The following is a 27,141-nucleotide window of genomic DNA, read 5'->3' on the forward strand; positions in this document are numbered from 1 at the left end:
CTTGACTCAATATGATATTCATTTAAAATTCTCCATAGATCATGAACTAGTTCGCACGCGACCAGAATATATAATTAGACGTGTACCGTTACTTTTTAGGGTCCCGTAAGCGGAGAGTGCCAATGGGACCCTGTTACTGAGCCACTGTTCGTCCAACCGTCCGTCCATTTGTGTGTTAGCGGGCTATATCTCGTGAACCGTATAATAATAGGTAGAGAATAAAAAATTTTACATTTCTATTGCCGCTATACCAATAAACAATAAACCCGCCTGCTCGTTTGCTCGCTATTTATAAAAAAAAATCCAAATGGCCGTTACAAAAATATAAAACGCTATTTCTTATACGATGTACGGAACCCGTCCTGTGCGAATCCTACTCGTACTTGACGGATTTTTTTCTAGTAACTAAGTGCTACATATTTCACACCCAAGTAAAAATTAATTTCACGCCTTTTGACGCCTCTGTCGGCGTTCGAAACAGAAGCGTGAAGTAAACTATTGAGGCTTGGACCAAAACATCAAAACAAAACACCTATTAGAACATTTTCTAAAATATAGACTGTTTCAATCGGGTTGTTCTACGGATAAAGATAAGCTAAAACAATGCGATAGCTATGAGAGTTATTTTTTAGAAATCAGCTTTATATACTACCGTACTACTACAGTAATTAGTACCCAATAGACAGCGCTCTACTGATGTCACCTAAGTGTTATGTAGTTGTATGTAATGGATATCTACTTCTTTTTTAACCCCCGACCCAAAAAGAGGGCTGTTATAAGTTTGACGTGTATCTGTGTATCTGTCTGTGGCATTGTAGCTCCTAAACTAATGAAACGATTTTAATTTATTGTTTTGTTTAAAAGGTATATGCTCGAGAGTATTCTTAGCTATAATCCAAGAAAATCGGTTCAGCCTTTTGAAAGTTATCAGCTCTTTTCTAGTTACTGTAACCTTCACTTGTCGGGGGTGTTATAAATTTTTAATTTACACTTGTAATATAACTATAATGTCATTAGGCTATGATATCAATTCAAAAGTATTCCCAAATTTACAACAACTCTCTACCGAAAAATAAAAGTGAATTAATTTAAATCAAGTATAAAGTGTTAATGCACAAGTAATTTTATAAAAGAAAACTGGATTTACAACCTAATGGAACGTAGGTACGCCTTAATTATACAGTTTAATAGCTAATAAACATTTATAGCTTAGCATAATTGCTAGTACTCAGTTATTAAAGGTCAACGGCCAATCCTGGAGTTTAAATTATATGCACCAGTTTAGACCAAAAAGTTTTTCAAAGTCACAAGCAAAAATTGATTTTAAACATTTAGAACTTAAGGTCGAATTTTGATTTTTCAATGGTAAATTTCGATTTGCCGTATGGTCGGTGTCTTTGCATATGCAAATAGAAAATTTGAAGAATTTTGCTCTCGTAAAATATATTGGATTTTATGATGTTTGCTCGCAGACATAGTGGGTGGTAGACATTTGAGGTCTCAAATAAATACTTACTCTAACTGCATATTAATTTTGGTTTTCTTTTCTCGGCCGTCTTCAGCGTGGGTGGATTAACCTTAATTAACTCAGAAAAGTATTACAGAACACAGAAATGTTTACTGATCTCATAGCATCAACAATGTCTACTTTAGAACGTTTGTTATCTTTGTTCCCTTTCTTATCTTTTAAATAATTAATCATTTATATAATGGGATTATACAATAAGTTAACGTTTTTGAAATTGTTGAAAGACATCTCAATATGTCTTCTGGGAGCTTATCATAAAAACGTACAAGAACGTTTCCAACAAAGAATTACTAGCCTTTTACTTAACCTAGAAGAAGGCATTTTTAATCCCCGACTCAAAAAGAGGGGTGTTATAATTAAGATTGACGTGTGTTGTGTATCTGAGTATCTGTCTGTAGCATCATAGCTCCTAAACTATCTAATATGATCTTGAATGTGCCAAAAACTTAATGCAATTTCCGATTCCTACCGAAAAGATTCCTTGCGAGGCTATAAGCGAGAGAAAAAAAGAAAATAACGCAAAACGTAATATACAAAAGTAGCTCAAAATATTCAATCTCCACTAATTACTGCCCTCAAGGGTTACCCAACCTGTGGTGTAAAAAGGTAACTCGGTATTTTGGACACGGACCCATTAATCACAACCTCAGGTTTATAATGTACATGTAAGAGTAAGAGCATTCCGAACTGACGCGGACGAAAAAAACCGCTTCAAAATTAATTAGCGAAAGCCGGTACTTTTATTTGTCGACGAATATTCTTAGTATTGTTCAACTAAACGAATAATGCTTGACTTTGTTCGCTTATTACACGCATCATACTTTTTTCATCGTAAATAGGTATAACTACTTCATCATTGAAGGTAGTCATCTCCTGTCGTTGTCCTTCGCTAAATGGAAAAGTATTATATGCCGTTCCTACCGAGTTAGAAGAACCAGCAAGAAACTCTGCGGTTGCTCTTTTCAACTGCAGCCCCGCGCATTGCTAGAGCGAGTCAAATCCATGCTTTTTTCATTTACATAATCTTCGATTGTATAATATGCTTTTTCGAGGAGCAAAATTTTAATAGATTTTTTAAACTTTTCTACAGGCAAGTCTAAATTGACTATGGGATTTTTTTTTTTAATAATATTTTTTTTAAAAAATAGTATAAATTACACTCATTCCCACAAATGACTTTCCCACTTTCCTGAGGCGGCCGATGGGGCAGATGTGTTCTAGAGTGGAGACCGCGTACCGGTAAGCGTAGTGTGGGACGACCTCCAGCTTGCTGGACCGATGACCTGAAGAAGGTGGCGGGATGTGGGTAGATGAGAAAGGTGGAGCTGGATAATAATGTTTGATGGCACGCTCTTGAAAAGACCTATGCCTAGCCATGCCCAGCTGTGGACGTATACACTACTAGCAACCCGCCCCAGCTTCGCACGGGTAGCTTATATCATTTGACGCTGTGGCTGTGTCTATAAATAAATACCTAATAATAATAATTAATAAGTTATATATTCTACATATTGCAAAAACCAAATGAAGACATACATATTCATACTTAACATGAGTTTAATTTCGTAATATAAAGTTAACAACGGCGGCCATCTTTTCTTCGTATTGGTAACAAAATAAGTCAAAGGTTATTTCTATGTCCGTCAAATATCAACGCTAATCAAGATGAAATATTTAATTAAACGGTAGCCAAATACTCTAGCGCTTTCAATAATTGACATGCAATAAGAGTTGATCAATAATTATCTGCAAATTATTTTGGCCAATTAAAAGGTGTTATATTTTATAAAAGGAGTTATTGACAATAGAGCATGGATAAGTGAGAGTTGCTTTAAGTAAAAGTCTCGTAGAAATTAATCATAAAAAATAGTAAACGCATTCAAAAACAATATCTCTTTCAATGGAGAATATTGCCAATTATTCTAACAAAATAAAATAAATGAAATAAAATAAAGTGGTTAAACGACGTCCGCTTTCTTTTTGGGACATTGCAAGCAAAGGTTCGATTCCTGTTCGATCGATTCCTGGACCATCGGTTTCTGGTCTGGTCTGGTGGGAGGCTTCAGTCTTGGCTAGTTACCACCTTACCGGCAAAGCCGTACCACCAAGCGATTTAGCGTTCCGGTACGATGACGTGTAGAAACCAAAGGAGTATGGGTTTAATGAAAACTGCCATACCCCGTCCAGGTTGGCCCGTTTCCATTTTAGACTGCATCATCACTTACCACCAGGTGAGATTGCAGTCAAGGGCTAACTTGTATCTGAATAAAAAAAAAGAAATGTATACCTCATCTAATGTAAGGCAATCTTAAAAAATCCTCATCAAAAGCAAAGGTCAGAGGAGCCCTGAAGGCAAAATTAAAATCACCGACTCCAGCACTAATTGACAGCTCCAATAATTAATTATAATTGACGGATGAGTCAGCCATTTTGGATGTAATGCAAATACCAAATCAGTTACAAGCACGAAAGTTTTCCCACACTAGTTAGCGTAGAATAAAGAGGTATTTTTAACTATGACAAGCGACTGTAATACTCTGGCCTAGTACCTAGGCTTGACAGCTATAATGGGAAGATCGCGATCACTTTCGATTGGCTAACACTTTTTTACTAATGGCTAAACTTACGGTTATCTCGTAACAAAAATATGTGAGTAGTTCGCGACAGGTCGATATGGCAAACGGGGTAAGAGGCGGGGGGGAAGCCCTGCACATCCACACGTCACCGCACCTGCGCGGTGACGTGTGGATGTGTGTGTGATGTGCTCGGTGCAGGTGTGCGGAGCAACCCCAATCCGCTTGCCATGTCGACCTGTCGCGAACTACTCACATATTTTTGTTACGAGATAACCGTAATTTGAGACATTAAGAACCTTGTAATCACTACCCACCATGTTATAAATGTGTAAAGTGTTTTATTTGTTTGTATAAAGAAATAATGCGTAAGTAAAAGAAAATCACACTTCACACTATCACACTAATATTATAAAGGAGAAAGTTTGTATGTGTGTGTGTGTGTGTATGTTTGTTACTCCTTCACGTAAAAACGGACGGATTTGGCTGAAATTTGGAATGGAGATAGATAATATCCTGGATTAGCACATAGGCTACTTTTTATCGCGGAAAATCAAAGAGTTCCCACGGGATTTCGAAAAACCTAAATCCACGCGGGCGAAGTCGCGGGCATCGGCTAGCTTATAATATAATTATGTACCTAATTCGCCATCGTTGACAATTCAAAAAGGTAAATATTTCCCAATAAAAAGCGAAAGCTTCTCAAACAAAGAAATAGTTTAAGTGCGGCTATGATCTCATTCCTAAAAGCTTAAACAAATGTAAAATTTGCTCTCATCAAATGTCAAAGATCCACAAACAAACTTGAGTTGAAGGCATTTATTGTGCTTCTAGGGCTCTCGATAAAATGGCCGTCGAGCTTTAGTTCAACACGAGGTCTGTTACAGCAATAACCTGTGTGTTTGAGCGGTCTCCACTTTGAGAAGAATGACTTAGACGGGAGTTTATTACTTTGAAGTGAAACTTCTTTAGGCCTCGTTCGCACGAGGGCTTTTTTAACGCCGGGTTTTAACGCAACGCTTTTTTAACGCTCGTGCGAATAGGCCTTAGGCTGACTTGAGTGAGGGCAGTGGCGTGCACAGGTTGGAAACCCGGGTAGATATTTAGCTAGTCACTTATTTACTGGCAGGTGATAATGAAAAAATAAGCATTGTTTATCAGCTCAGCGGTTGAGCCATGAAAACGTAGCAGACAAACAGACAGACACACTTTCGCATTTTTAATATTGCGTATGGATTTATTAGGTACTTAATCAAACACAACGTCAAAGAATTTTTAATTCAACCGTGAGTAATGATTACTTATTATTGTACTTCATTTTTTGTGTTGATTTCTACTTATTGACGCATGCAATATACCTAAATTATTTTAGTATCCATTTTCCAATCAGATTTGATCAAGATATCGGTTAATCGAATGATTCATCTTAGAATTAATTATTAAATCCAATTAGCAAATAAACCGCGACAGCATAAAATAAATCAAGACGATTGATTGATCAATAATATGTAGTTTTATGTTTTTTCAATTTTTGGTATAGAATGTAAAACAAATGAAGTCATATTCATCGGCGAATTATACAAGGAACCAAAAGCTTAATTTGCTATTCTATGTCTTTGCAATTAGACATTGTAAGGTCTACATCTCATGAGGATGCTCCGGTGTCGGGGCGAAACGCGCGTCGAGTGGCGTTGGAGTTTGTGTGGTGCTGTGTACCATACAGATTTCGTTGGTTTGGCGGATTATAGCAAATTAAGCTTTTGGTTCCTTGTATATCATGGACTTCCGCAAAATAACGCCTGCTTCTATAATACATCCGCGAATTGTAAAATATAATGAAAAAAAAAAATGTCTTCATCAAAAGGACTTATCAGAGTAAGACTAGGAGTATCAGAATGAGCAAAGTTTGGCCACAGTTCATCACTAGCTATTGGTAGACTTTACATACCTTGAAGAACACTATGGAGAACAGGCTGGCAAGGTCTCTTAAATGAACGCTTTAATTAAGTGACGTTTCAACCGCTCGTCTGCACTGCACAAAGCTCTAGAGACGAAGGCTGTGTGAAAAACCAACAGCGCCATCATCGTAACGGCCAAATGGACTTTGTCACTTTGCCGATGCGCAATTTGCACTAACTAAATAACATTCTCCTTTCAAGATTTCACTATGCGATACTGTAGGTACCTACTGTGTCAGAGTGAACTATTAGTTATTACTAACTCTCTGTTTAATCCTGAATCGACGATATGTCAAATATTAGGCTATGAATGACGCGAAACCTTCACCGTAACAAGTGTAATTAAAAATTTATAACACCCCCGACAAGTGAAGGTTACAGTAACTAGAAAAGAGCTGGTAACTTTCAAACGGCTGAACCGATATTCATGGATTATAGCTAAGAACACTCTCGATCAAGCCACCTTTCAAACAAAACAAACTGAATTAAAATCGGTTCATTAGTTTAGGAGCTACGATGCCACAGGCAGATACACAGACACACGTCAAACTTATAACACCCCTCTTTTTGGGTCGGGGGTTAAAAAGTAAGACATACCTACACGTGGCCGGGATCGAACCCCAGACCTCCGAATAATCCGACGCTTAGACTTAATCCGAGTTATTAGACTATCAACCCTGTTAAGAGGGCTCTCTCCGTCACTCGTTTCATACAAACGTAGTTCCGATTTCATTTGAATACTAAGCAACCAAAGTCCATGAAATTTTGCAGACATATTCTAGAAACTAATATCTATGTCTGTGGTTTTCCAGATTTCTGTTAAAATATTCGGTTTCAAAGTTTCAAACAAATCTTTGAGCCCCTGTAATTTTAAAACTACATATTTTCAGAAAAATCTAAAACACCACAGACACAGATATTACTTTCTAGAATATCTCTGCAAAATTTCATGGACTTTGATTGCTTAATATTCAAATGAAATTGGAACTACGATTGTATGAAACGAGTGACGGAGAGAGCCCTGTTAAACATGTATGTGTTATGTAAATCAATGTTTTTCAACCTTGAAGGTATTTTTGCTTATCATAGAAACCGTTTACCTAAACTTTTTACTTAGTTCAAATATAATCAACAAGATAGTAAACAAGATTATCTATTAACATACTCTAATAAACTTTAAATTAGGTATATTTGAATTTTAATGTGATACAATTTTATAAAGTAAAGCATAATCCTAACCAGCGCGAGCTACGCGACCACTACACCTGCACATACGATTCGCTGCATTCGCGCTCCCGCATACGTTCATGATGCGCAGGTGTGGCCGTAGCTTTATGATGACGTCAGTTTTCCTCACTTCAATGTAATGACAATGTAACAAAGTACCCGTTGAATCCGTTGGAGCAATTATATTAAGTGCAATTGTACATCATATTCAAACATACTGACAAATAAAATTCAAATTAGACTTCCAAGTTACAAAACAAGCAGTTTTTTTATTGCAGGAAAATGCTATGCAATAACAATGTATTCAATATCACACTTCACACTAACATTATACAGGCGAAAGTTTGTATGTGTGTGTGTGTGTGTGTGTATGTTTGTTACTCCTTCACGCAAAAACTACTGGACGGATTTGGCTGAAATTTGGAATGTAGATAGATAATATCCTGGATTAGCACATAGGCTACTTTTTATCCCGGAAATTCAAAGAGTTCCCACGGGATTTCGAAAAATCTAAATCCACGCGGGCGAAGTCGCGGGCATCGGCTAGTAGGCTATATTTTATCCCGGAAAATAGATAGGATTTTTCGTGGTAGTGAAAATTGTGGAGTAAGGCGTCGAAAAAACTGCCGTACGTTAACGATTCTCGCGAACGCTGCCTAAATGGTTAGAGATGTATGGTTGACTTCTATAGAAAAGTTGTAGAACTCAATAATGCCTACAAAAAAGTCCACGATAGTATAAACCAAACATTTATATTTTAGCCATTATAACCACTTTTCCATAGAACACCCGTGCGAAGCCGGGGCGAGTCGCTAGTCAATAATATAATCTAATTGGATCCAAAGCGCTAACTCATGTGCAAAATATTTACGCGACTAAAGATAATTTCCTTTGAGTAAAACCTTTGGTCCTAGATCTTTTTTTACAGCAGGCAACTAATCAAATAAGTATACCTACCAATTTACCGTTCCGATGATACATATTTGTTGTAAACAATAGTGACGTAAGCATCTAAAAACTTAAGTCCAGTAAAACGATCGCATTTTTCACGCCTTGTTTTCTGCGAGATCAATTCAGCAAATTATAGCAAATTAAGCCTTTGGTTACGGAACCATGATAAATGATTATCATGGACTTCTGCAAAGCAACGCCTGCTTCTGTAAAATAGCTTAGTTAGCTAGTTTTCCTAGTTTAGTTTTCCGCTACAAAAGCTTGTCCCGTATCTTTTAACAGGGCTCTCTCCGTCAGTTACTCCATATAATCGTAGTTCCAATTTCATTTGAATATTAAGCAACCAAAGTCCATGAAATTTTGCAGACGTATTCTAGAAACTAATATCGTTGCCTGTGGTGTTTAAGATTTTTCTAAAAATATGTAGTTTTAAAATTACAGGGGCTCAAAGATTTGTATGTGAATTTTTAAGACCGCGTAACTTTGACACCGAATATTTAACAGAAATCTGGAAAACCACAGGCATAGATATAAGTTTCTAGAATATGTATGCAAAATTTCATAGACTTTGGTTGCTTAATATTCAAATGAAATTGGAACTACGATTGTATGGAGCGAGTGACGGAGAGACCCCTCTTAAACACGATCTGTATGTTCAAATACGTATAGATTTCAAATCGGATTTCTCAAACACAAAAAAATCAAGAAATCAAGCAGTTTCTTATAACATGAAAATCTTATGTAGCAACACAATTCATATCAGAATTCTAATTAGACCCAAATTTGCGCCAAATCATGCACAAAACATTTACAAAACTAAAGATATTTTCGCCGCATAATTCATTCGAAAAAAGTGCAATCTGTAATCTCGGGGTCTCCATCGAAAATCGATTCATCGCATATCGTTTTAAAAATTCGACCACCTGCATTTTGCAAGTAACGGTCCCATATATCTTTTACATCGACACCTCCGTATTCGATATTATAAACAATTACTCATGAAATCGATTCGGGAGAAATCGATTTAAATTATGATAAGTGCAACGACCCCATTAGCCTAATGACCTTTGTTTCAGATCTATTAGTCTTAGCTTATTGCAAATTAATTTGTACGGCTGTGAACTGGAAATTTGCGCGTGGCCAGAATGATGTATGAACTCAATTTTAGTTGTGAACTCTTAACATTTTATTTACAAGTGTAAATTAAAAATTTATAACACCCCCGACAAGTGAAGGTTACAGTAACTAGAAAAGAGCTGATAACTTCCAAACGGCTGAACCGATTTTCTTGGATTATAGCTAAAAACACTCTCGATCAAACCACCTTTCAAAGGAAAAAAATTAAATTAAAATCGGTTCATTAGTTTAGGAGCTACGATGCCACAGACAGATACACACGTTAAACTTATAACACCCCTTTTTTGGGTCGGGGGTTAAAAACTTAATTTATTGCCTCATTGTGGTTTTATTCATCATCATCAGCATTATCAACTCATCACCGTCTCACTACTGATCACGTATCTCCGCTCCAAATGAGAAGGGTTTAGGTCTTAATCCACTATAGTGGGTTAGCGAGGATGGGTTGAGATGACTTAAATGAATGCCAATTGTCGATTGGCTTATTAACAGGGCTCTCTCCGTCACTCGTTTACACTCGTTTCATACAATCGTAGTTCCAATTTCATTTAAATACTAAGCAACCAAAGTCCATGACATTTTGCAGTCATATTCTAGAAACTAATATCTGTGTCTGTGGTGTTTTAGATTTTTCTAAAAATATTATGTAGTTTTAAAATTACAGGGGCTCAATGATTTGTTTGAAAAATTTTAAGACCGCGTAACTTTGAAACCGAATATTTTAACAGAAATCTGGAAAACATAGATATTAGTTTCTAGAATATGTCTGCAAAATTTCATGGACTTTGGTTGCTTAATATTCAAATGAAATCGGAACTACGATTGTATGAAACGAGTGACGGAGAGAGCCCTCTTAATTTTTTGATTCAATAAGAAAATCTCCCAAAATAGTCCAATAAAAATTTCATCCACTTTGTTAAAGTAGTTTATTGGACCAATTTCAAAATTTAAATGCAGATAAAAAGTATTTCTCGTTATTAAGAATATTTAAAGGTCCCGTTTAAACACTTTCTTGTATTAATAACAGATTGGGTTACAGATTACCCCTCCTTCACGTTTTGGCCATTTTTCTTGAAGCATCAACACAATTATGGTCCATTTATCATCCCGAGAGAAACCGTGTAAATACCACATAAAGATTTTACACACTGAATAATTTAATCTCTCATTATTTCCTTCGTTAATCTTTGAAAACAAAAATAGTTATTTTGTTCATACCTTAAGCCTGTAATACATTTTTAACCCCCGACCCAAAAAGAGGCGTGTTATAAGTTTGACATGTGTATCTGTGTATGTGTATCTGTCTGTGGCATCGTAGCTCCTAAATTAATGAACCGATTTTCATTTAGTTTTTTTGTTTAAAAGGTGGCTTGATCGAGAGTGTTTTTAGCTATAATCCAAGAAAATCGGTTCAGCCGTTTGAAAGTTATCAGCTCTTTTCTAGTTACTGTAACCTTCACTTGTCGGGAGTGTTATAAATTTTTAATTTACACTTGTACATTTCACATTCACTTATGTATATTCAGCTTTATTTAAATTAAAGTTCGCACGTAAAATCGGAGGACTGAGGCGTTTGTAATTAAAGGCGATAATTGTTTCTGTTCACGAAGAAATGTACAACTGCATTCATATTGGCGTTTCATTAAAGTGTCTCCAATAATAGCGCGGTGTTGTTTATTGTGAGGGCAAAGTAATTTCTATGTAATTAGAGTAACGCATGATTATAGACAAGATTATTATGGTTGGTTACTTTATTAGAGTATGTAGGTAGATACTGGAATGCGAATTATTTGAGATATCCTAGATATTATATGATACATAGATTGGGACAAATAATGCCAATAAGCTATCCGTACCTCAAAAGGAAAAACGCAACCCTTATAGGATCACTTTGTTATCTATCTGTCTGTTTGTCCGTCGTGTCTGTCATGAAACCTATAGGGTACTTCCCGTTGACCTAGAATCATGAAATTTGGCAGGTAGGTAGGTCTTATAGCACATGTACAGGAATAAAACTGAAAACGGTGAATTTGTGGTCACATCATTTAAAAAAAAATTAAAATGTGTTTCAATTTTCAAAGTAAGATAACTATACCAAGTGGGGTGTCATATGAAAGGGCTTTACGTGTGCATTCTAAAACAGATTTTTATTTATTTTCATGTATACTCACCTAATAGTTTTTGATTTATGGAGCAAAATTTTGAAAAAATTACCCGAGTACGGAACCCTCAGTGCGCGAGTCTGACTCGCACTTGGCCGGTTTTTGTTACAAAAGGCCACCCTTTCAGTAAAGCAAGTCTTTCTTTACACTGCCAGTTTGCCAGTAACATTGCTTTTTCACGGCATTAGCAACGATTTTTCGATGCAAAATATGTGAAAGAGATATTATATCGCTTTAATTGTGCTTAGGCTGCAAATATCGAAAAGACAAAATAAACTACTGAATCCCAAAAATATTTCAATACTAAAAAGGAAACAACTGTACAACAGTAACAACTGCATAACAGTATTTTAAAATCTAAAAGCGTTTTAAGTAAATAGTAACGCAGAAAACGACATAGCATTTTTCCTTTCATAAAATCATAAAATTATTATTCTAGGATAGTAAATATCTAGTAGTAGGTAGAAGTTAATGCTTAAAATAACCTACATTTACTGTGGCCTGAACATCCTCCGTCAAACAAATAAATAAAAACTATATAAAGTCTAATTGAAATCACTAGCTACCAGTATTACTATCAACTTATAAGTACACACGAATAAAATATAAGAAATTATATGGAAATCATAAAACAAGGACGATCTCTGTGCTTAGTATGAGATTTGATATCTTACTCAACGTTGATAGAATTCGATATCGAAACATAATAATTAATAACAATAGTGTAAAATGGACCTAAAAGCACCTTGATTTAAAGTAAAAAATTCAGTACCACCGATTTTAACTTCGCAACGCTGGCTCTTGATCAGAAGTTTGGATAAACTTGACTTTAAAATAAGGCAGTTAGAGTCCATTTTACATTAGCGCTTAAGTGTCACGACGCTCGAATTTTCGAACGTTGGTGAGATATAGAATCTCATACTAAGAACACTGAGGCCACGGTAATGAGAAAATTATTAGGAAATCATAAAGAGAACTTAGGCTAGATCGTTAAATTCACGAACCTATACTATGAAGTGGTCAATAAAGCCATAGTTTAGCAATCACACAGTAGAGAAGTTACAGAGTAGACTGTGTGGACTGTGGATGTCTCTACAAGAGACCTGCGTTCAGCAGTGGACGTCTATCAGTTGTTTATAATGATGATGATGAAAGTAGAGAAATTATCACAACTGCAGTCAAAAATCGCCAGGTCATGAAAACCGCAAGAGTATCTAAGTAAGGCAAACTGCATGTCTGAGAGTTCTCTACATTAATTTCTAAGGTGCTACTAGTCTACTAGATTGGGTGGTGGAGCTGGGGGTCTCAAAATAAAAAGAGTTTAGGACTCTTCTCATTTTGAGTATAGAACGCTGCTCTGTTGTGGGTAAGTGATGAGTTTATTTATTTACTAGCTGATGCCCGCGACTTCGTTCCCGTGGATATATATATAGGTTTTTTAAAATCCCGTGAGAACTCATTAATTTTTCGGGATAAAATGTGTTAATCTAATTAATTATCTGTATTCAAAATTCCAGCTAAATTCATCTAGTAATTTTTGCGTGAAAGAGTGACAAAAATCCATACATACATGCAAAATTCACGTTTATAATATTAGTAGAATAATCGACACTGCTTTTGCTACCGAGGTTTAATTTCTAACTTAACTAAATTCAAGCTAAGATTCTCAGTAGGTATCAATATTAATTCTGAACTGTATGATAGTTAAACTGCGGTTCGAGTATAAGGATAAATTTGCGCTTGCATTACTCGATTCTGGTCAATAACGTGTTTAATTTACGAACCAGTTTCCAGTCAAAAAGGCGACCGCAACAACGCGATCACCATGTCGTCTCAATTCCTATGCCAATGGGAATGATTATATTATGCCTATAGCTCTTAACCACCCACGGTATTGTGAGGCGCAAGTTAGCAGTAGGTACGCATCAATAAAGTTAAACCAAAACTGCCGTACCCCTTCCAAGTTAGCCCGCCTCCATTTTAGTCTGCATCATCACTTACCATCAGGTGAGATCGAAGTCAAGGGCTAAGCTTTTCTTTTGTTACGTGATTACTCCGCCAAATATGAACTGATTTTGATAATTATTTTTTTTGTTTGGTATGTCATACTTTCGAGGTGGTCCCATTTTAGTTTGATGAAGATCTGATGAATATCTTTGGAGATAGAGAACAGAACTCCTCAATGAATAAGAGTGGAATTGCTCGCCATCGGCGTTATAGCTTCAAGTAATAGTAAACAGTAGGTTTTTAACCAGGTATAGCATAATATTTTGAGTGAGAAGGTTAATTTACAGTAACTAGAAAAAAGCTGATAACTTTCAAACGGCTGAACCGATTTTCTTGGATTATATCTCGATCAAGCCACCTTTCATACAAAAAAAACTAAATTAAAATCGGTTCATTAATTTAGGAGCTACGATGCCACAGACAGATACACAGATACACACGTCAAACTTATAACACCTCTCTTTTTGGGTCGGGGGTTACTAAGAAATAGAGTTTTCCGCTTTTAGCTTTTAAATTAGGACGCTATTTTAAATAATTCGACGACACTAATCCTTGGTTTACATTACCACCTATTTGTAGACGTGCGTTTAAAGGTGACATCGAGATGACTTTGACGTTATACTAGCGAATCTGGTAATCTTTAATATTATGGTAATACTTATAATATGGTAATATGATTACCGGCCGTTTACGCTGAATGCACATTACCTATACAAAGTTTTCTTGGTTAGTTCATAGACCAGTTTAGTTATAATTTTTAGACCTAACTAGACATTCCTATTACTAGTTGCGTACTACTCATGTTTTAAAATGCTTGTCCGTTGGTTTATTGGTTTATTGGTTTGTCCTTCAATTACGCTGCAACGGAGCAACAGATTGGATTGATTTTTTGCATGGATATACCTAGTTAAAAATCTAGGGAGTGACATATTGATCCCGAAAAGTCAAAGAGTTGCCACGGGGATGAAATCGCGGGCATCAGCTAGTTGTAAAATAAAAATGCCTATAAAAAAGACAATTGTACAGAAGTAATAAATAAGTACAATATATAATGAGTAGATATAATCCGTACAGAGTGTAGATTAAAAATTTATAACACCCCCGACAAGTGAAAGTTACAGTAACTAGAAAAGAGCTGATAACTTTCAGACGGCTGAACCGATTTTCTTGGATTATAGCTAAGAACACTCTCGATCAAGCCACCCTTCAAACAAAAAAAAAACTAAAATAAAATCGGTTCATTAGTTTAGGAGCTACGATGCCACAGACAGATACACACGTCAAACTTATAACACCCCTCTTTTTGGGTCGGGGGTGTTATAAATTTTTAATTTACACTTGTGAAAACATAAAAAGAATAATGGATACCTATATTTTTTTCATATCTGACTTTTTTTTAAGTTCGATGTTGAATTTTAATTAAAGAACTTGTCATTTTTTATTTCACGCGGTTAAGAGGGCTCTCTCCGTCACTCGTTTCATACAATCGTAGTTCCAATTTCATTTGAATATTAAGCAACCAAAGTCCATGAAATTTTGCAGACATATTCTAGAAACTAATATCTATGTCTGTGGTTTTCCAGATTTCTGTTAAAATATTCGGTTTCAAAGTTTCAAACAAATCTTTGAGCCCCTGTAATTTTAAAACTACATATTTTTAGAAAAATCTAAAACACCACAGACACAGATATTAGTTTCCAGAATATGTCTGCAAAATTTCATGGACTTTGGTTGCTTAATATTCAAATGAAATTGGAACTACGATTGTATGAAACGAGTGACGGAGAGAGCCCTGTTAAAAATATTATTAATAACATGTGTTAAATAAATACCTACAGAACATATTTTATGTGAAATTCTAATTAAATTCGATGGCCCGGGAATCGAACTCGCTCCCTGCGGGATATCAGGCCTGTGTAACACAACCAATTAACCAAGAAATTAATTACCGTTGAAATTCAAGCTTAATTATTGTTAATTTAATTTGCATATTCATCAAAGGTTTTAGGTTTCAGAAAAAGAAAAGTTTAATAAGAAAATCTTAATGGTACCTACGAGGAAATGATCTTTAAGGTAGGTAAAGTACTTAGTAAAACAACACTTATATTTTGGTCAGTGAGCCGTCTGTCTGTATGTCAGCAATTTGGCCACTTGGCAATGTATGACGTAATTTCTAATACTACGCTGAAGCAAATATGTATAAAAAAGTAAGACTTTATATTTTTGACGTAAGTAAGATTTTTTACACTTTTATTGTCTGTTATCTCCCAAAGCCACCATGATCCCAACTTCATAATCACTAATTGTTCCTCCCTGTGCCCAGCAATAAAACTGAGAAATTTTCAGCTTTAATAAATTAACTAAAGTCTGGCACGCGCTGGCTATAAATAAATAATTAATCCATAGTAGCTGTAAAGTTGAATTTTATCACAGTTAAAGAAATGTGAGTAGGTATAATATTACCTCCGTACCTAGGAGAGCATGATAACACGATCCAGGTTATTATCACTAACTGATAATAACTGTAAAACCTCAGAGTAGATTTCTTATCTTAGTCGAGTTGTATGTGGGAACCAAGGGCGGATCCAGCTTTGGCGCCAGGAGGGGGTCACATAGTCGTGGTCAAGTCAAGAACTTATAATTTAATTTTGATAACAATAGATACAAGTAAAAAGTAGGTACATAAGTCACGCAGCACTCTTTCAGTGAGTAGGTACCTACATATCTACCTATGGGATTTGTTTGGAGGGGGGTTATCCGGAGAAAAAATCTTCTACTCGACTTGACGGGGGGAATACCTAGTTGCTTAGTGGAATTTTACCTTTCAATTTGACCAAGATTGATTGAAGATTTGAACAAGATAGAATGCAACAAGAAATATGAGTGCGAGCGCAGCGAGCGTAATTTTTCTGTTACAGATAAAAAAGCGAGAGATGAACGAGCTCAGCCATATAAAATGTTACCTATGTTATAAAGCACCTCACTCTACTTTTCTCATGAAAAATAAAGATTTTCTAGGGATATTCAAAAATGTAATCTCATGCGCACGAAGTTCCGGGTAACTACTACAAAAACAACTAATAGAATAAAAGCGCGAGCGAAGCGAGCGCGAAATTTTTACTAATTGTACTAACGAAATAATATTAGCGAGAGTACTTTTCCGGGCTTATATTTTTAGGTAAAATTTGCTACTATTCAGTGGTACCCTGCATTGTATACCCAGGTATTTTATCCCAAAAAAACTGAGTTTCCACGGGGTTTGAACGAAGTTCCGGTAATCAACTAACACAATATAAAAGCGCGAGCGAAGCGAGCGCAAATTTATTGATAGATTTACAAAAAACTTGTAAATTCGAGAACTAACTAGTATATCATGCATTTTGAGAACAATTTATTTTGGCTACGGCCATGTTAACATTAATAACATTTAAGTTAAAACACACGCACTGGAATAATGAGAAACTGATTACTTATCATTTCTTGTAATTAATGAATTTGCAGCAACAATTTTTAAGAATAGGTACTTATTTTATTTTTATTTTATTTATTACGGTATAGTTACGTGGTACACTCATAAACACATTAGGTATAGGTAGAAAGAAATTTTAGTTTTTTAACTTAGAACTAACTATGTTAAGATATTATGTTGAAGTTTAGTCGTTCCGATTGAGGTTAGGTCCAGCTAGACGTTACGTACTAAGTCGACAAGCGCGCGCAAGTATGGTGCGGTAAAATTCAAATTTTCGATGCGTTCGTTCCCAAACGTTTGCCATCACACAAAGTTATTATATTATATTAAAATTAATTAAATATTGAAGGTATGTAGTTACATAAAATCTGTATGGTGACAAAACATATAAATAAAATCATTATGTTCAATTAGTGGTCCACCTAAGTCCTGGAACCAGCTCAGGGGGGGGTCATGACCCCCATGACCCCCCCCCTGGATCCGCCGTTGGTGGGAACCCACCGCATTACACATCCCAATAAAAGTCCTATCATCTATGTGATAAATGGAAAGGGGTTATGACCCTCAGTAATGAGAATAAGAAGGGGATTTGCAAGTGCGAGGTGTTGCCAAATCAACAAAGGCGTAGTTGAGGATGTTATGAGTTCAATTTTTCTAGGACTGTATATTACGAACTTTCACAATTTTATGATCAGGGCTAATACCAGCTTGGAATAGTTACGGGGCTTATTGTAACAAGAACATCCAAAGTACATTTAAATGCAAATCTATAAACAAATAAGTATCGCATGTTGAAAAGATTCCTCTAGTGTGCTTTCGCTGTATACATTTTGAGCTTTTCTGAGATCATAATCTAATGGTAATATAAAGAAAGGAAAATCTCATGGTAATTGGATGATGCAATACATGGGCATGCCAATGCGAGGGTGCAATTGCTTGTATAGTAATATGGCATATTATTGTAAATTGAACAGTTGAAAAGAGCAACCGCCGAGTTTCTTGCTGGTTCTTCTCGGTAGGAACGGCATTCCGAAACAGTGGTAAATTTTGACGATTCAAAAGCACTTGTGAAAGTCTACTTGAATAAAAATCTATTCTTTTCTATTCTATTCAATCTGAACATCGTATTTCGGATACTGGACAATAATATAGGAATGATAACTACAAGTCAAATCAGCGACTTTTTAATCAAACATCAACACGCTTGCTTATGAGGGAGCTTGTATGAAATACACAGACGTCATAAACGTTTGATGTAGTTTAACATACTTTTTTAGTTGTATCGAAAATTTTAAATAGTAAGCTAACTTAAAATTAACAGCGGACGTGGTTTATACCCTCTTTTTAATAGTTCCTAAGAAATAATTTATTTTGGACATAGTTATTATCCCAATTCTGGACAGTTTTTCTTTATAGAAATTGGTCAACTATGTAGGTATAAAACACACATAAGCTTAAAGTCCGTAGCTATGCTAGTCGCTTAAAGCTTCGGTGGTTTTGGCAGTATAGTAAGCACAATACCTATGCTGATATCCACTGTGATCAAAAATCAAAAATGTCTATCCACCAAACATAAGATTTTCTTCAAACGTTTCAGTTTCCATAGTCAATTGGGCTAACCTTAAACTTCAACCATTAAAAATCCAAGTGGTTTGCACAAGTCAGTACGTAAATCGTAGGTAAAATTTTGGTCCAAAGTTTACTAGCCCTGACTTGTGCAACACAACCCATTTTACTTTAATGACATTCACAGTTTAATGGTAACTTTAGTTTAATGGTAACTTTAACCACCTGATACGCAGCTGGTTCTGTTAACTGCTGTAAGTTAACTGACTGGCCATTACGGTTTTAAAGCCTAACTTTGTGTTAAGTACGGTTCTATAATATATACTCTGAACTAATTAAATATATTTACTTATACAAATGACCGAATGACAATATGCAGAGCTCCAGTTTTGATTACAACCTTGCTGTTGAAACGCGCATAAATTTATTTTTACTGTCGCCAACGTTTAGCTTAGCTGCTTTTTACACCGAATTGTATCTCATTTTTTAAAATAAGAAGAGTTTATTCGTAGCACGCTCCATGCACACGTAATATGGTTCCCATTTGAATATTAACCAATCAAACTGAACGAAATGCAGACATACTCTAGGATGTGTTTGCAATACGGGTTTCTTCTCTGTATGAGAAGCATTTTGGTCGTAGTCCACCACGCAGACCAAGTATGGATTGACAGATTTCAGACAGACTTTGGGAATATTACAGCGAACTCTCAGGTATGCAGGTTTCCTCACAATGTTTTACTTCAGTATTAAAAAAGTGATATTTTATTGTTAAAAACGCACATAACTTCGAAAAATTAGAAGGGTGTGCCCGGGGTGAACCCCTGACCCTCCAAACAGGAAGTAGACATTTTAACTACTAGGCTATCACCAATTTTAATAAATTAATCATATTCCATTAATTTCATTGTTCTCTAGTTCAATGTTTTTTTCTCTCTTCATTTTTTCTCACCAATGAAAGACTAGGTCTTATGAAACCATTTATTTCATTATTTTTATTGATTTCATCGTAAAATATTGTTACATTGGCTGATTCCCGCGGCTTTGTCTGTGTGGATTTAGGTTTATAGAATCCTGTAGGAACTTTTTGATTTTCGGGCACAAAAAGCAGCCTACGCCACTCTCGAGGTCTTTAACTTTATCCGTGCAAATTCTACACCGACCTTTGCTCCGTTCCGACGTGATTAAGGGACTAACCGTCTAACCAATAACTTAACAAACCAACTTTCGCATTTATTATAGGGCAGTGATAGAGAAAAACGTTACGCGTCGGTGTGACAAACAGCCCGATACATGTTCACAGCCGCTTAGGCATCTGTAACGAGGTTGCTCCGATTATACGACGGACTAATCCGATGAATATAAATATTAGAGCGGCATTAGCCTACAGCTAGGTGGTCTCTCGTGTAATCTTGTGTAGTCTTCGCTCGTAAAAGTTTAATCAAAATCATCTCAGTTTTATTGCACAAAAAGCATTATCTATAAGTGTTTTTAGATTTGCGATAGTGAAACTTTTGTTTCTGCTAATAAGTTAAACATCATCGTCAACCGATAGACGCCCACCGCTGGACATATGTTTCTTGTGGGGACTCCCACAACGCTACGATCTTGATCTTCAGTCATAAGGTTTAGCGCCGCCTGAATCCAGCGGCTTTCTGAAAAGGCCTAGGTCCATCAGTGCACGCATATAGGCTGATGGAATGGAATGAAAAAACCCATCATTGGCCAAGAACTAACTTCACTTAACAGGGCTCTCTCCGTCACTCGCTTCATTCAATCGTAGTTCCAATTTCATTTGAATATTAAGCAACCAAAGTCCATGAAATTTTGCAGACATATTCTAGAAACTAATATCTGTGTCTGTGGTGTTTCAGATTTTTCTAAAAATATGTGGTTTTAAAATTACAGGGGCTCAAAGATTTGTATGTAAATTTTTAAGACCGCGTAATTTTAAGACCGCGTAACTTTGAAACCGAATATTTTAACAGAAATCTGGAAAACCACAGACCATAGATATTAGTTTCTAGAATATGTCTGCAAAATTTCATGGACTTTGGTTGCTTAATATTTAAATGAAATTGGACCTACGTTTGTATGAAGCGAGTGACGGAGAGACCCCTCTTAAATTGAAATTCAAATGGAAACACTCGAGTATTTCTGTCTAAATAACTTGTAGATTGCTTTGAATCTTTGATGTATCTAGGTTTACAACATACCACCTCAAGAAATCTAATTTTGTTTTTGTCTAACACTAATCCACATCAATTGCCACAGCTCTAGATTTTTTGTACCGAAGCGACCTTTGCAACCACAATCACCATAATATCCTAAATATATCAAATAACCGCAATCGTTCAAAAAAACTATCAACGGATATGTCCCAAAGGAGAACGGTCACGCCCCATACAAAAAAAACCCAGGCCCGACAGAAACGAGACATATCTCATTTTTTTTGGTATATCGTGTATTGTTAAATTACATATATTTTATATTCTAAATCAATGGCTAACGCCAAAAAATATTGCCGTATGTTTTTGTTCAGGCGATACACAAAAAAATACAAAGTGTCTATTATCTATAAAATTCGCATATTTATTTTTAATTAAATGACAATACAATAGCTATAGGATGTATCTAAATACAGTTAACTTATATGATTAATTAAAATCGTGGCATTTGATGATTTATTGCATAATATTAAGTTAAATGTACAAAAATGGTCACATACTTACTGTCTACATGCTATCATAACGGCTCAGGTAGCCTGGCGGTGACAGAAACCAATCATTGGGTTTCAGGATTGAAACAAATAAAAATAAAACTAATAGGTATCTCGATATAAAGTTTTATTGAATTTCTATATCTCTTAAAACATAATCCATACCCATTGCTGGGTGGTCAAAGTGATCTCGATGTCTAGCCCACCCTAGGTAATATACAACACTAATGACGTGTGCGCAACTTCCCAATGTCCTTTTACCATGATAGCATGTGCAATAATATTCCGTTATTGCGTTTCTTCCATTTACATTCTCATCAAACATAATATAAGTATAATATATTTTTGTCGTAACGTGTCGCGAATGGATTCTGCACCTGATTAAAGTATTATTGTTTCTGCCCTCTATTGCCGTTGGATGTCTATATAATTCCATATTATATACTCCCGCGGCTTTCAAATGCTCACTGCAATACGACCGTGCTAACTTCACGTGATAGGTGCCGATTGAGAATTTAATTAACTCTTCAATTGTTAATTGTGGAAAATGTTCAATATCCGGATCATTTCCAGTCATCCTGTGAAACGACACTCTTTGTCGGTTTAGATTATTTTCCTCCACATACTCAAATAATCGATTGGGGCGTTGTATATTTTGATTAATTATTTCAATGAAATCTTCTGTGTATGGACTGTCTCCGTAAGGTTCTTGAAAATAATTAATTAAAGCTGCAGCAATTTTAAAATCTTCAAATATATGCGGCACATGTTTGTTGAATACTCTGTTTTTAAAGATCTTGAAGTCGCGCTTGAATCTCCCGTTTATAGTTTCCACGACCCATCGCACCATTGTAATGAGTCGTGATTTATTAGCTTGTTCGGTGCTTAATTGCGTGTCTTGTGGTTGTTTGGTTGGCGGCATGTGAGCAACATAACCATATGTTTCTATTAAAGGTATTGAATCCCGAAAGCCTCGGTCCAAAATAAATGAGTCTCCTTCATGGAAAAAAAAGTGGAACGGTCCGTCTTCAATGGGTCCATCATGGTTTTGCAATATCATTTTCATTATATCAGCATCGGTAGTCCGTGCAGAGTACGGACCTGTTACATCCAAAATATATCCATCCGCGCACACGATCATGAATGGTTTTATTAAGTTTCTGAACTTATGAAGGCTGTAACTGCGGCGTTGAAATAAAAAGTTAGAACTTTTTTCTATGTATATGTAGGTTCCATCGAATGTAACTATTGCTTTTGGTGACTCTTCGTTACCAAACAAAACATTTGGTAAAACCCGGTTGCGGGCTATTACTTCGTCCCTGGTTATATGGTCTAAACCTAGGTGCAATGGAACAAAGTCAGTAATGAGACACTGCCTGACTTTATGTATTTTTCTTCCAATAGTTCGCTCGGTTATATTAAAAAGTGAAGCGATTCTATTATTCGGCTCCCCTGATCGAATTTTGCACAAGTAGATAGCCAAATCATTTCGTGGAGTACTTGAGGACCGATTAAGGCTTGGTATTTGACTCAGCAAATCGTTGAACGTGGCTCTGTTTCTTCCAGTCCAAAAGCTTAACTCGTCGTCAGAAACGTCATCTACATTGAACTGTGACCTTTGTTCCAAAGCTTGTGTATACATGTTGATGATGTCGCCAACACTCTCCGCATTCAAGTCGGTCATTTGATTTGTTATATTTCCCGGTATCTCTTCTATCGCCATGTGTAGTAAATGCCGTTGGCAAATGCGGGCAAGATTTGGTACGTAAAAGTGATAATAGCTAAGGAGTTGTACCTTCACCGAATTAGGCACTTGAAGCAGAGAACTGTTGTTGCAGTTGTCAATTAAACATCGCCGAGCCGTATTAGGTGCACGTCGAACGCCTTGTACATTTACAACAGCAGCTGGTAGGACAGGAGCTGCTGGGACTTGTCGCTCTTGATTAATTGCAGCGTCGATTCTATGCCGACACGAGTGGCAAATCGACCGAGTCCCATCAAAAGTTATCTGTCACAAAATATAAATACACAACATTAATATAAATACACAACGACTTAATCCCATCATATAGGTAGGTATGGTGAAATCAAACTAAATCTAATTGAGACTGCCAGAGCGCCGATTACCTGCGTCCTGCATGGACCGGTTTCGATAAGCGCTGGCAGATCGGCGCCGCGCCGATAACCAGTTTTCTACGAGTGTACGGACTGTATAATGAGTGATGTAGTCTATTTACCCTAACTAACAAAGGTATCTAACTATCAACACTTGACTTTACATTTTTGACACGCTTTTGTATTGGGAAAGGCTTTAATTACAAATATAAAAATGATACATACCTCACCACCAACGATGCGTAATAGTTGCTCTACGAAATCTCTTCGTGTTTCCAGTAATCGTTCATTGAGAACGTATGGACGACGACGGCGAAGTGTACGTTCACACGCAGCACAATTATTAATATTGTCAGCCATATCAACGAACCACTCACAATACAAAAATCAAGTCCAGTAAAGAGAAAGCCAAAAAACGTCGAAAAAATGTAGCCTTGAATACAAAAACGCACAGATCTCAACACAGAAAGCGAAGAACTGCGCCTGCATCTGCGCTGCGTCGGTGCACCCCGCGGCCCACCCCTACCCTACCCCCTCCGCTCCGCCACTGTGTTTTAATGAAAGAGAGAGACAGCATGATTGGTTTCTGTCACCGCCAGGCTACCTGAGCCGTTATGATAGCATGTAGACAGGAAGTATGTGACCGTTTTTGTACATTTAACTTAATATTATGCAATAAATCATCAAATGCCACGATTTTAATTAATTATATAAGTTAACTGTATCTAGATACATCCTATAGCTATTGTATTGTCATTTAATTAAATAAATATGCGTTTTATAGATAATATAGACATTTTGTATTTTTTTGTGTGTCGCCTGAACAAAAACATACGGCAATATTTTTTGGTGTTAGCCATTGATTTAGAATATAAAATATATGTAATTTAACAATACACAATATACCAAAAAAAATGAGATATGTCTCGTTTCTGTCGGGCCTGGGTCACAGATGACCGTTCTCCTTTAATCAGCAGAATTCCCAAGCTATGCGTATCTAATGCACATCATTAATCAAACTGGCTCCTGAACTATGCTTCGCACAAATCTATCAGTGTAAAATAAACTTTAACTTACTATCAAAAAAGTACATTATTGTTTGACACTGCTATTGTTATTTTATTCTGTAGCCGTTTTTAGGTGACGATTATAGCCTTTATAGTCTAAGAGACAAGTGCTATTTTGGCGTGTCAGTTTTTGAGGCAGTAGCATTGTTTATTATACTGATGTCACTTCAGGACAGATGCGTGGTAAATACTTATTAATGATATAAGTGGAGCGGAGGTTTAAGAAGTGCTTTGTCACGAGATGTTTAGCGTTGTTTGTTTGGTGACAAGGAAGCTATTTCGCCTCGTTAGGAGATTGTTGAAATGAAAAATATTGATTGAAGTTTGTCAATTTTTGTTGCCTGGAAGATATCGCTAGGCCGCCAAATTGTAGGTACCTATCTGCGTATATTTTGTTGTGCTTCGTATGTGTTTTTTGGTACTAATTTTGTGGTGTACAGTAAAAGTATATTCATTCAATAATTAATTCATTTTGAACTGTGTACAGTGATCGGCAAACAACTTGAGCATTGACGCGCTTGGCTGGCAAATGGCGGGTGCACGCGATTGGTCGATCAGTCGGCGAGGGTGCACGCGATTGGTTGATTCATAGACTCGCTTCCCGGATTCGCCAATTATCTCTCACTACGCCTCTTCAGGTTCAATTTGTTTGCCGGCCACTATGTCTATAGTTTAGACTTTTGTATAGTTTCTTCTGTATATTGTATTGTTGTCCTGTATAATATGTGTGAATAATAAAGATTTCTAATTAAAAAAATTCTAATTAATTAAAAAAACCTGCCCTCTTACTACTAAAGATGCAGGAAACGTAAGCAACTAAGCGAGCAATACGCACTACCACCACACAAATCTTATTAAAAAACAAAGTAGATTTTATTTCGACACCAAAGCATTCGCAGGAGATAGGCACAAAACAAAACTTCCACGCTTTAGCAGAAAACCTTATTTTTAGGAGTTTAATGTTGTTATAGTGCCAACGGAACCCTATTACTAAGCCTCCGCTGTCCGTCCCACCATCCGTTTGTCTGTCAGTCCGTATCTCGTGAATCGTAAAAGGTAAACAGTTGATATTTTCATAGAATGTGTATTTCTGTTGCCACTACAATAACAAATCTATACTAATAAATAAAATTGGAGTGTCTGTCTGTAATTTCGAAATAACTACCGCATATTAAGGTCATATGGTTATCTGAACGATACTATAACCGAATCACACGTTTTTAAAATTTTTGTCTGTCTGTCTGTCTGTCTGTCTGTCTGTCTGTTTGAAAAGGCTAATCTTGGGAACGGCTGAACCGATTTTGACGGGATTTTCACAGACAAGTAGAGAATTGACCAGGGAGTAACATAGGCTACTTTTTTAACCGACTTTCAAAAAGGGAGTTGTGTTTTTCTCCCTATGTACACCGAAATCTCCAAGATTTCTGAACCGATTTGCGTCATTTCTTTTTTAATCGATAGAGGAACTTTGCGACATTGTTTCATAAAAAATTTGAAGTCCAACTCCTCAATCCTGATGCTGCAGGGGATCTGACCAATCCACGCGGGCGAAGCTGCGGGCATCAGCTAGTTCTTAATATAATTGGAAAATAGCTGCCATGAAAATCAAAAAAAATTATATGTGTTAGGTTATTTCTTATATACGATGGTACGGAACCGATTTTTTCACTGGATGGACCTAGGCCTCTTTTAATCATAATGACCATAAGGTTATTCAACATAATGCTATTCGAACATTTCCTAATGAGCATATAGCCGAGTTATAATTTGAATTGGACCATCCATATTAATGGGTCCTATTGAGATGTTACGTGGGTTTTAATGGCCCTGATTGTTTATTAGCCTCTTAGAGATAATATTGAAATTTACTCTTCCTCGTCCGCATAAGTCTCAAGCAATCGATGCTTTATTAATAAAACATGTAAAGGTGCAGGGCATATCTTGATTGAATTTAATTCATGGAGAGGTAAGAGTTCGTAAAAGTAAAATTTGAAATCGAAACTCATTTTATAAAACCTTCCTTTGTTTCAGTGAAAATATTGTCAAAGTATAAATGCAATAGTCCCACTATTGCATTTATTGCCATCAGTGAAAACAAAACCTCAACAAAGCTTTAACTGTCTTTAGAGATAAGTACAAGTGTAAATTAAAAATTTATAACACCCCCGACAAGTGAAGGTTACAGTAACTAGAAAAGAGATGATAACTTTCAAACGGTTGAACCGATTTTCTTGGATTATAGCTAAGAACACTCTTGATCAATCCACCTTTCAAACAAAAAAAAAAAAACTAAATTAAAATCGGCTCATTAGTTTAGGAGCTACGATGCCACAGACAGATACACAGATACACACGTCAAACTTATAACACCCCTCTTTTTGGGTGGGGGTTAAAAAGTATAGTGTATTAATTAATAATACTAGTTGATGCCCCGACTTCGTCAGCGTAGATTTTTAATTTTGTGGGATAAAAAGTAGCCTTTGGCCATTTCCAGGATGCAAGCTATCTCTATACCAAATGGATGATGTTTCTCCACGTGGATTTAGGTTTTTTAAGAATCTCACGGGAACTCATTGATTTTCCGGGATCAAATTTGCCTATTTCTTCCCTCGGATGTACCTAAGCTTAACTATACCAAAGAAAATAGATGGACTGTAAAAAA

The 27,141-nt window shown here is 36.1% G+C and overlaps 2 protein-coding genes across 3 annotated transcripts in view; both read right to left on the reverse strand.

Moving 5' to 3' along the window:
• LOC123868073 (protein embryonic gonad-like) overlaps positions 1 to 27,141 on the reverse strand; it is a 194,309-nt gene that overhangs the window by 110,510 nt on the left and 56,658 nt on the right. The gene's annotated exons all lie outside the window — the stretch shown is intronic.
• Positions 20,969 to 24,182, reverse strand: LOC123868072. Of its 2 annotated transcripts, XM_045910420.1 has the most exons (3): positions 23,638 to 24,182; positions 21,452 to 23,305; positions 20,969 to 21,330 (listed from the first exon to the last, which is right to left on the reverse strand). In XM_045910420.1, exons 1-3 carry the CDS (start codon positions 23,770 to 23,772, stop codon positions 21,307 to 21,309), a joined length of 2,013 nt encoding a protein of 670 aa, XP_045766376.1. In that variant the 5' UTR covers positions 23,773 to 24,182; the 3' UTR covers positions 20,969 to 21,306. The 2 variants fall into 2 exon arrangements, with proteins under 2 accessions (XP_045766376.1, XP_045766375.1); XM_045910419.1 differs by lacking the exon at positions 20,969 to 21,330 and having other exon boundaries at positions 21,408 to 23,305.

Source organism: Maniola jurtina, chromosome 9 (assembly GCF_905333055.1).
Source record: "Maniola jurtina chromosome 9, ilManJurt1.1, whole genome shotgun sequence".
Taxonomy (NCBI): Eukaryota; Metazoa; Arthropoda; class Insecta; order Lepidoptera; family Nymphalidae; genus Maniola; species Maniola jurtina.

Excerpts from the sequence above, each read along its gene's own strand:
- LOC123868072 (XM_045910419.1), bottom strand. The coding sequence starts at position 23,772 with ATGGCTGACAATATTAATAATTGTGCTGCGTGTGAACGTACACTTCGC. Across the intron at positions 23,306-23,637 it reads TACGCATCGTTGGTGGTGAG|ATAACTTTTGATGGGACTCG; the intron begins GTATGTATCATT and ends ATTTTGTGACAG.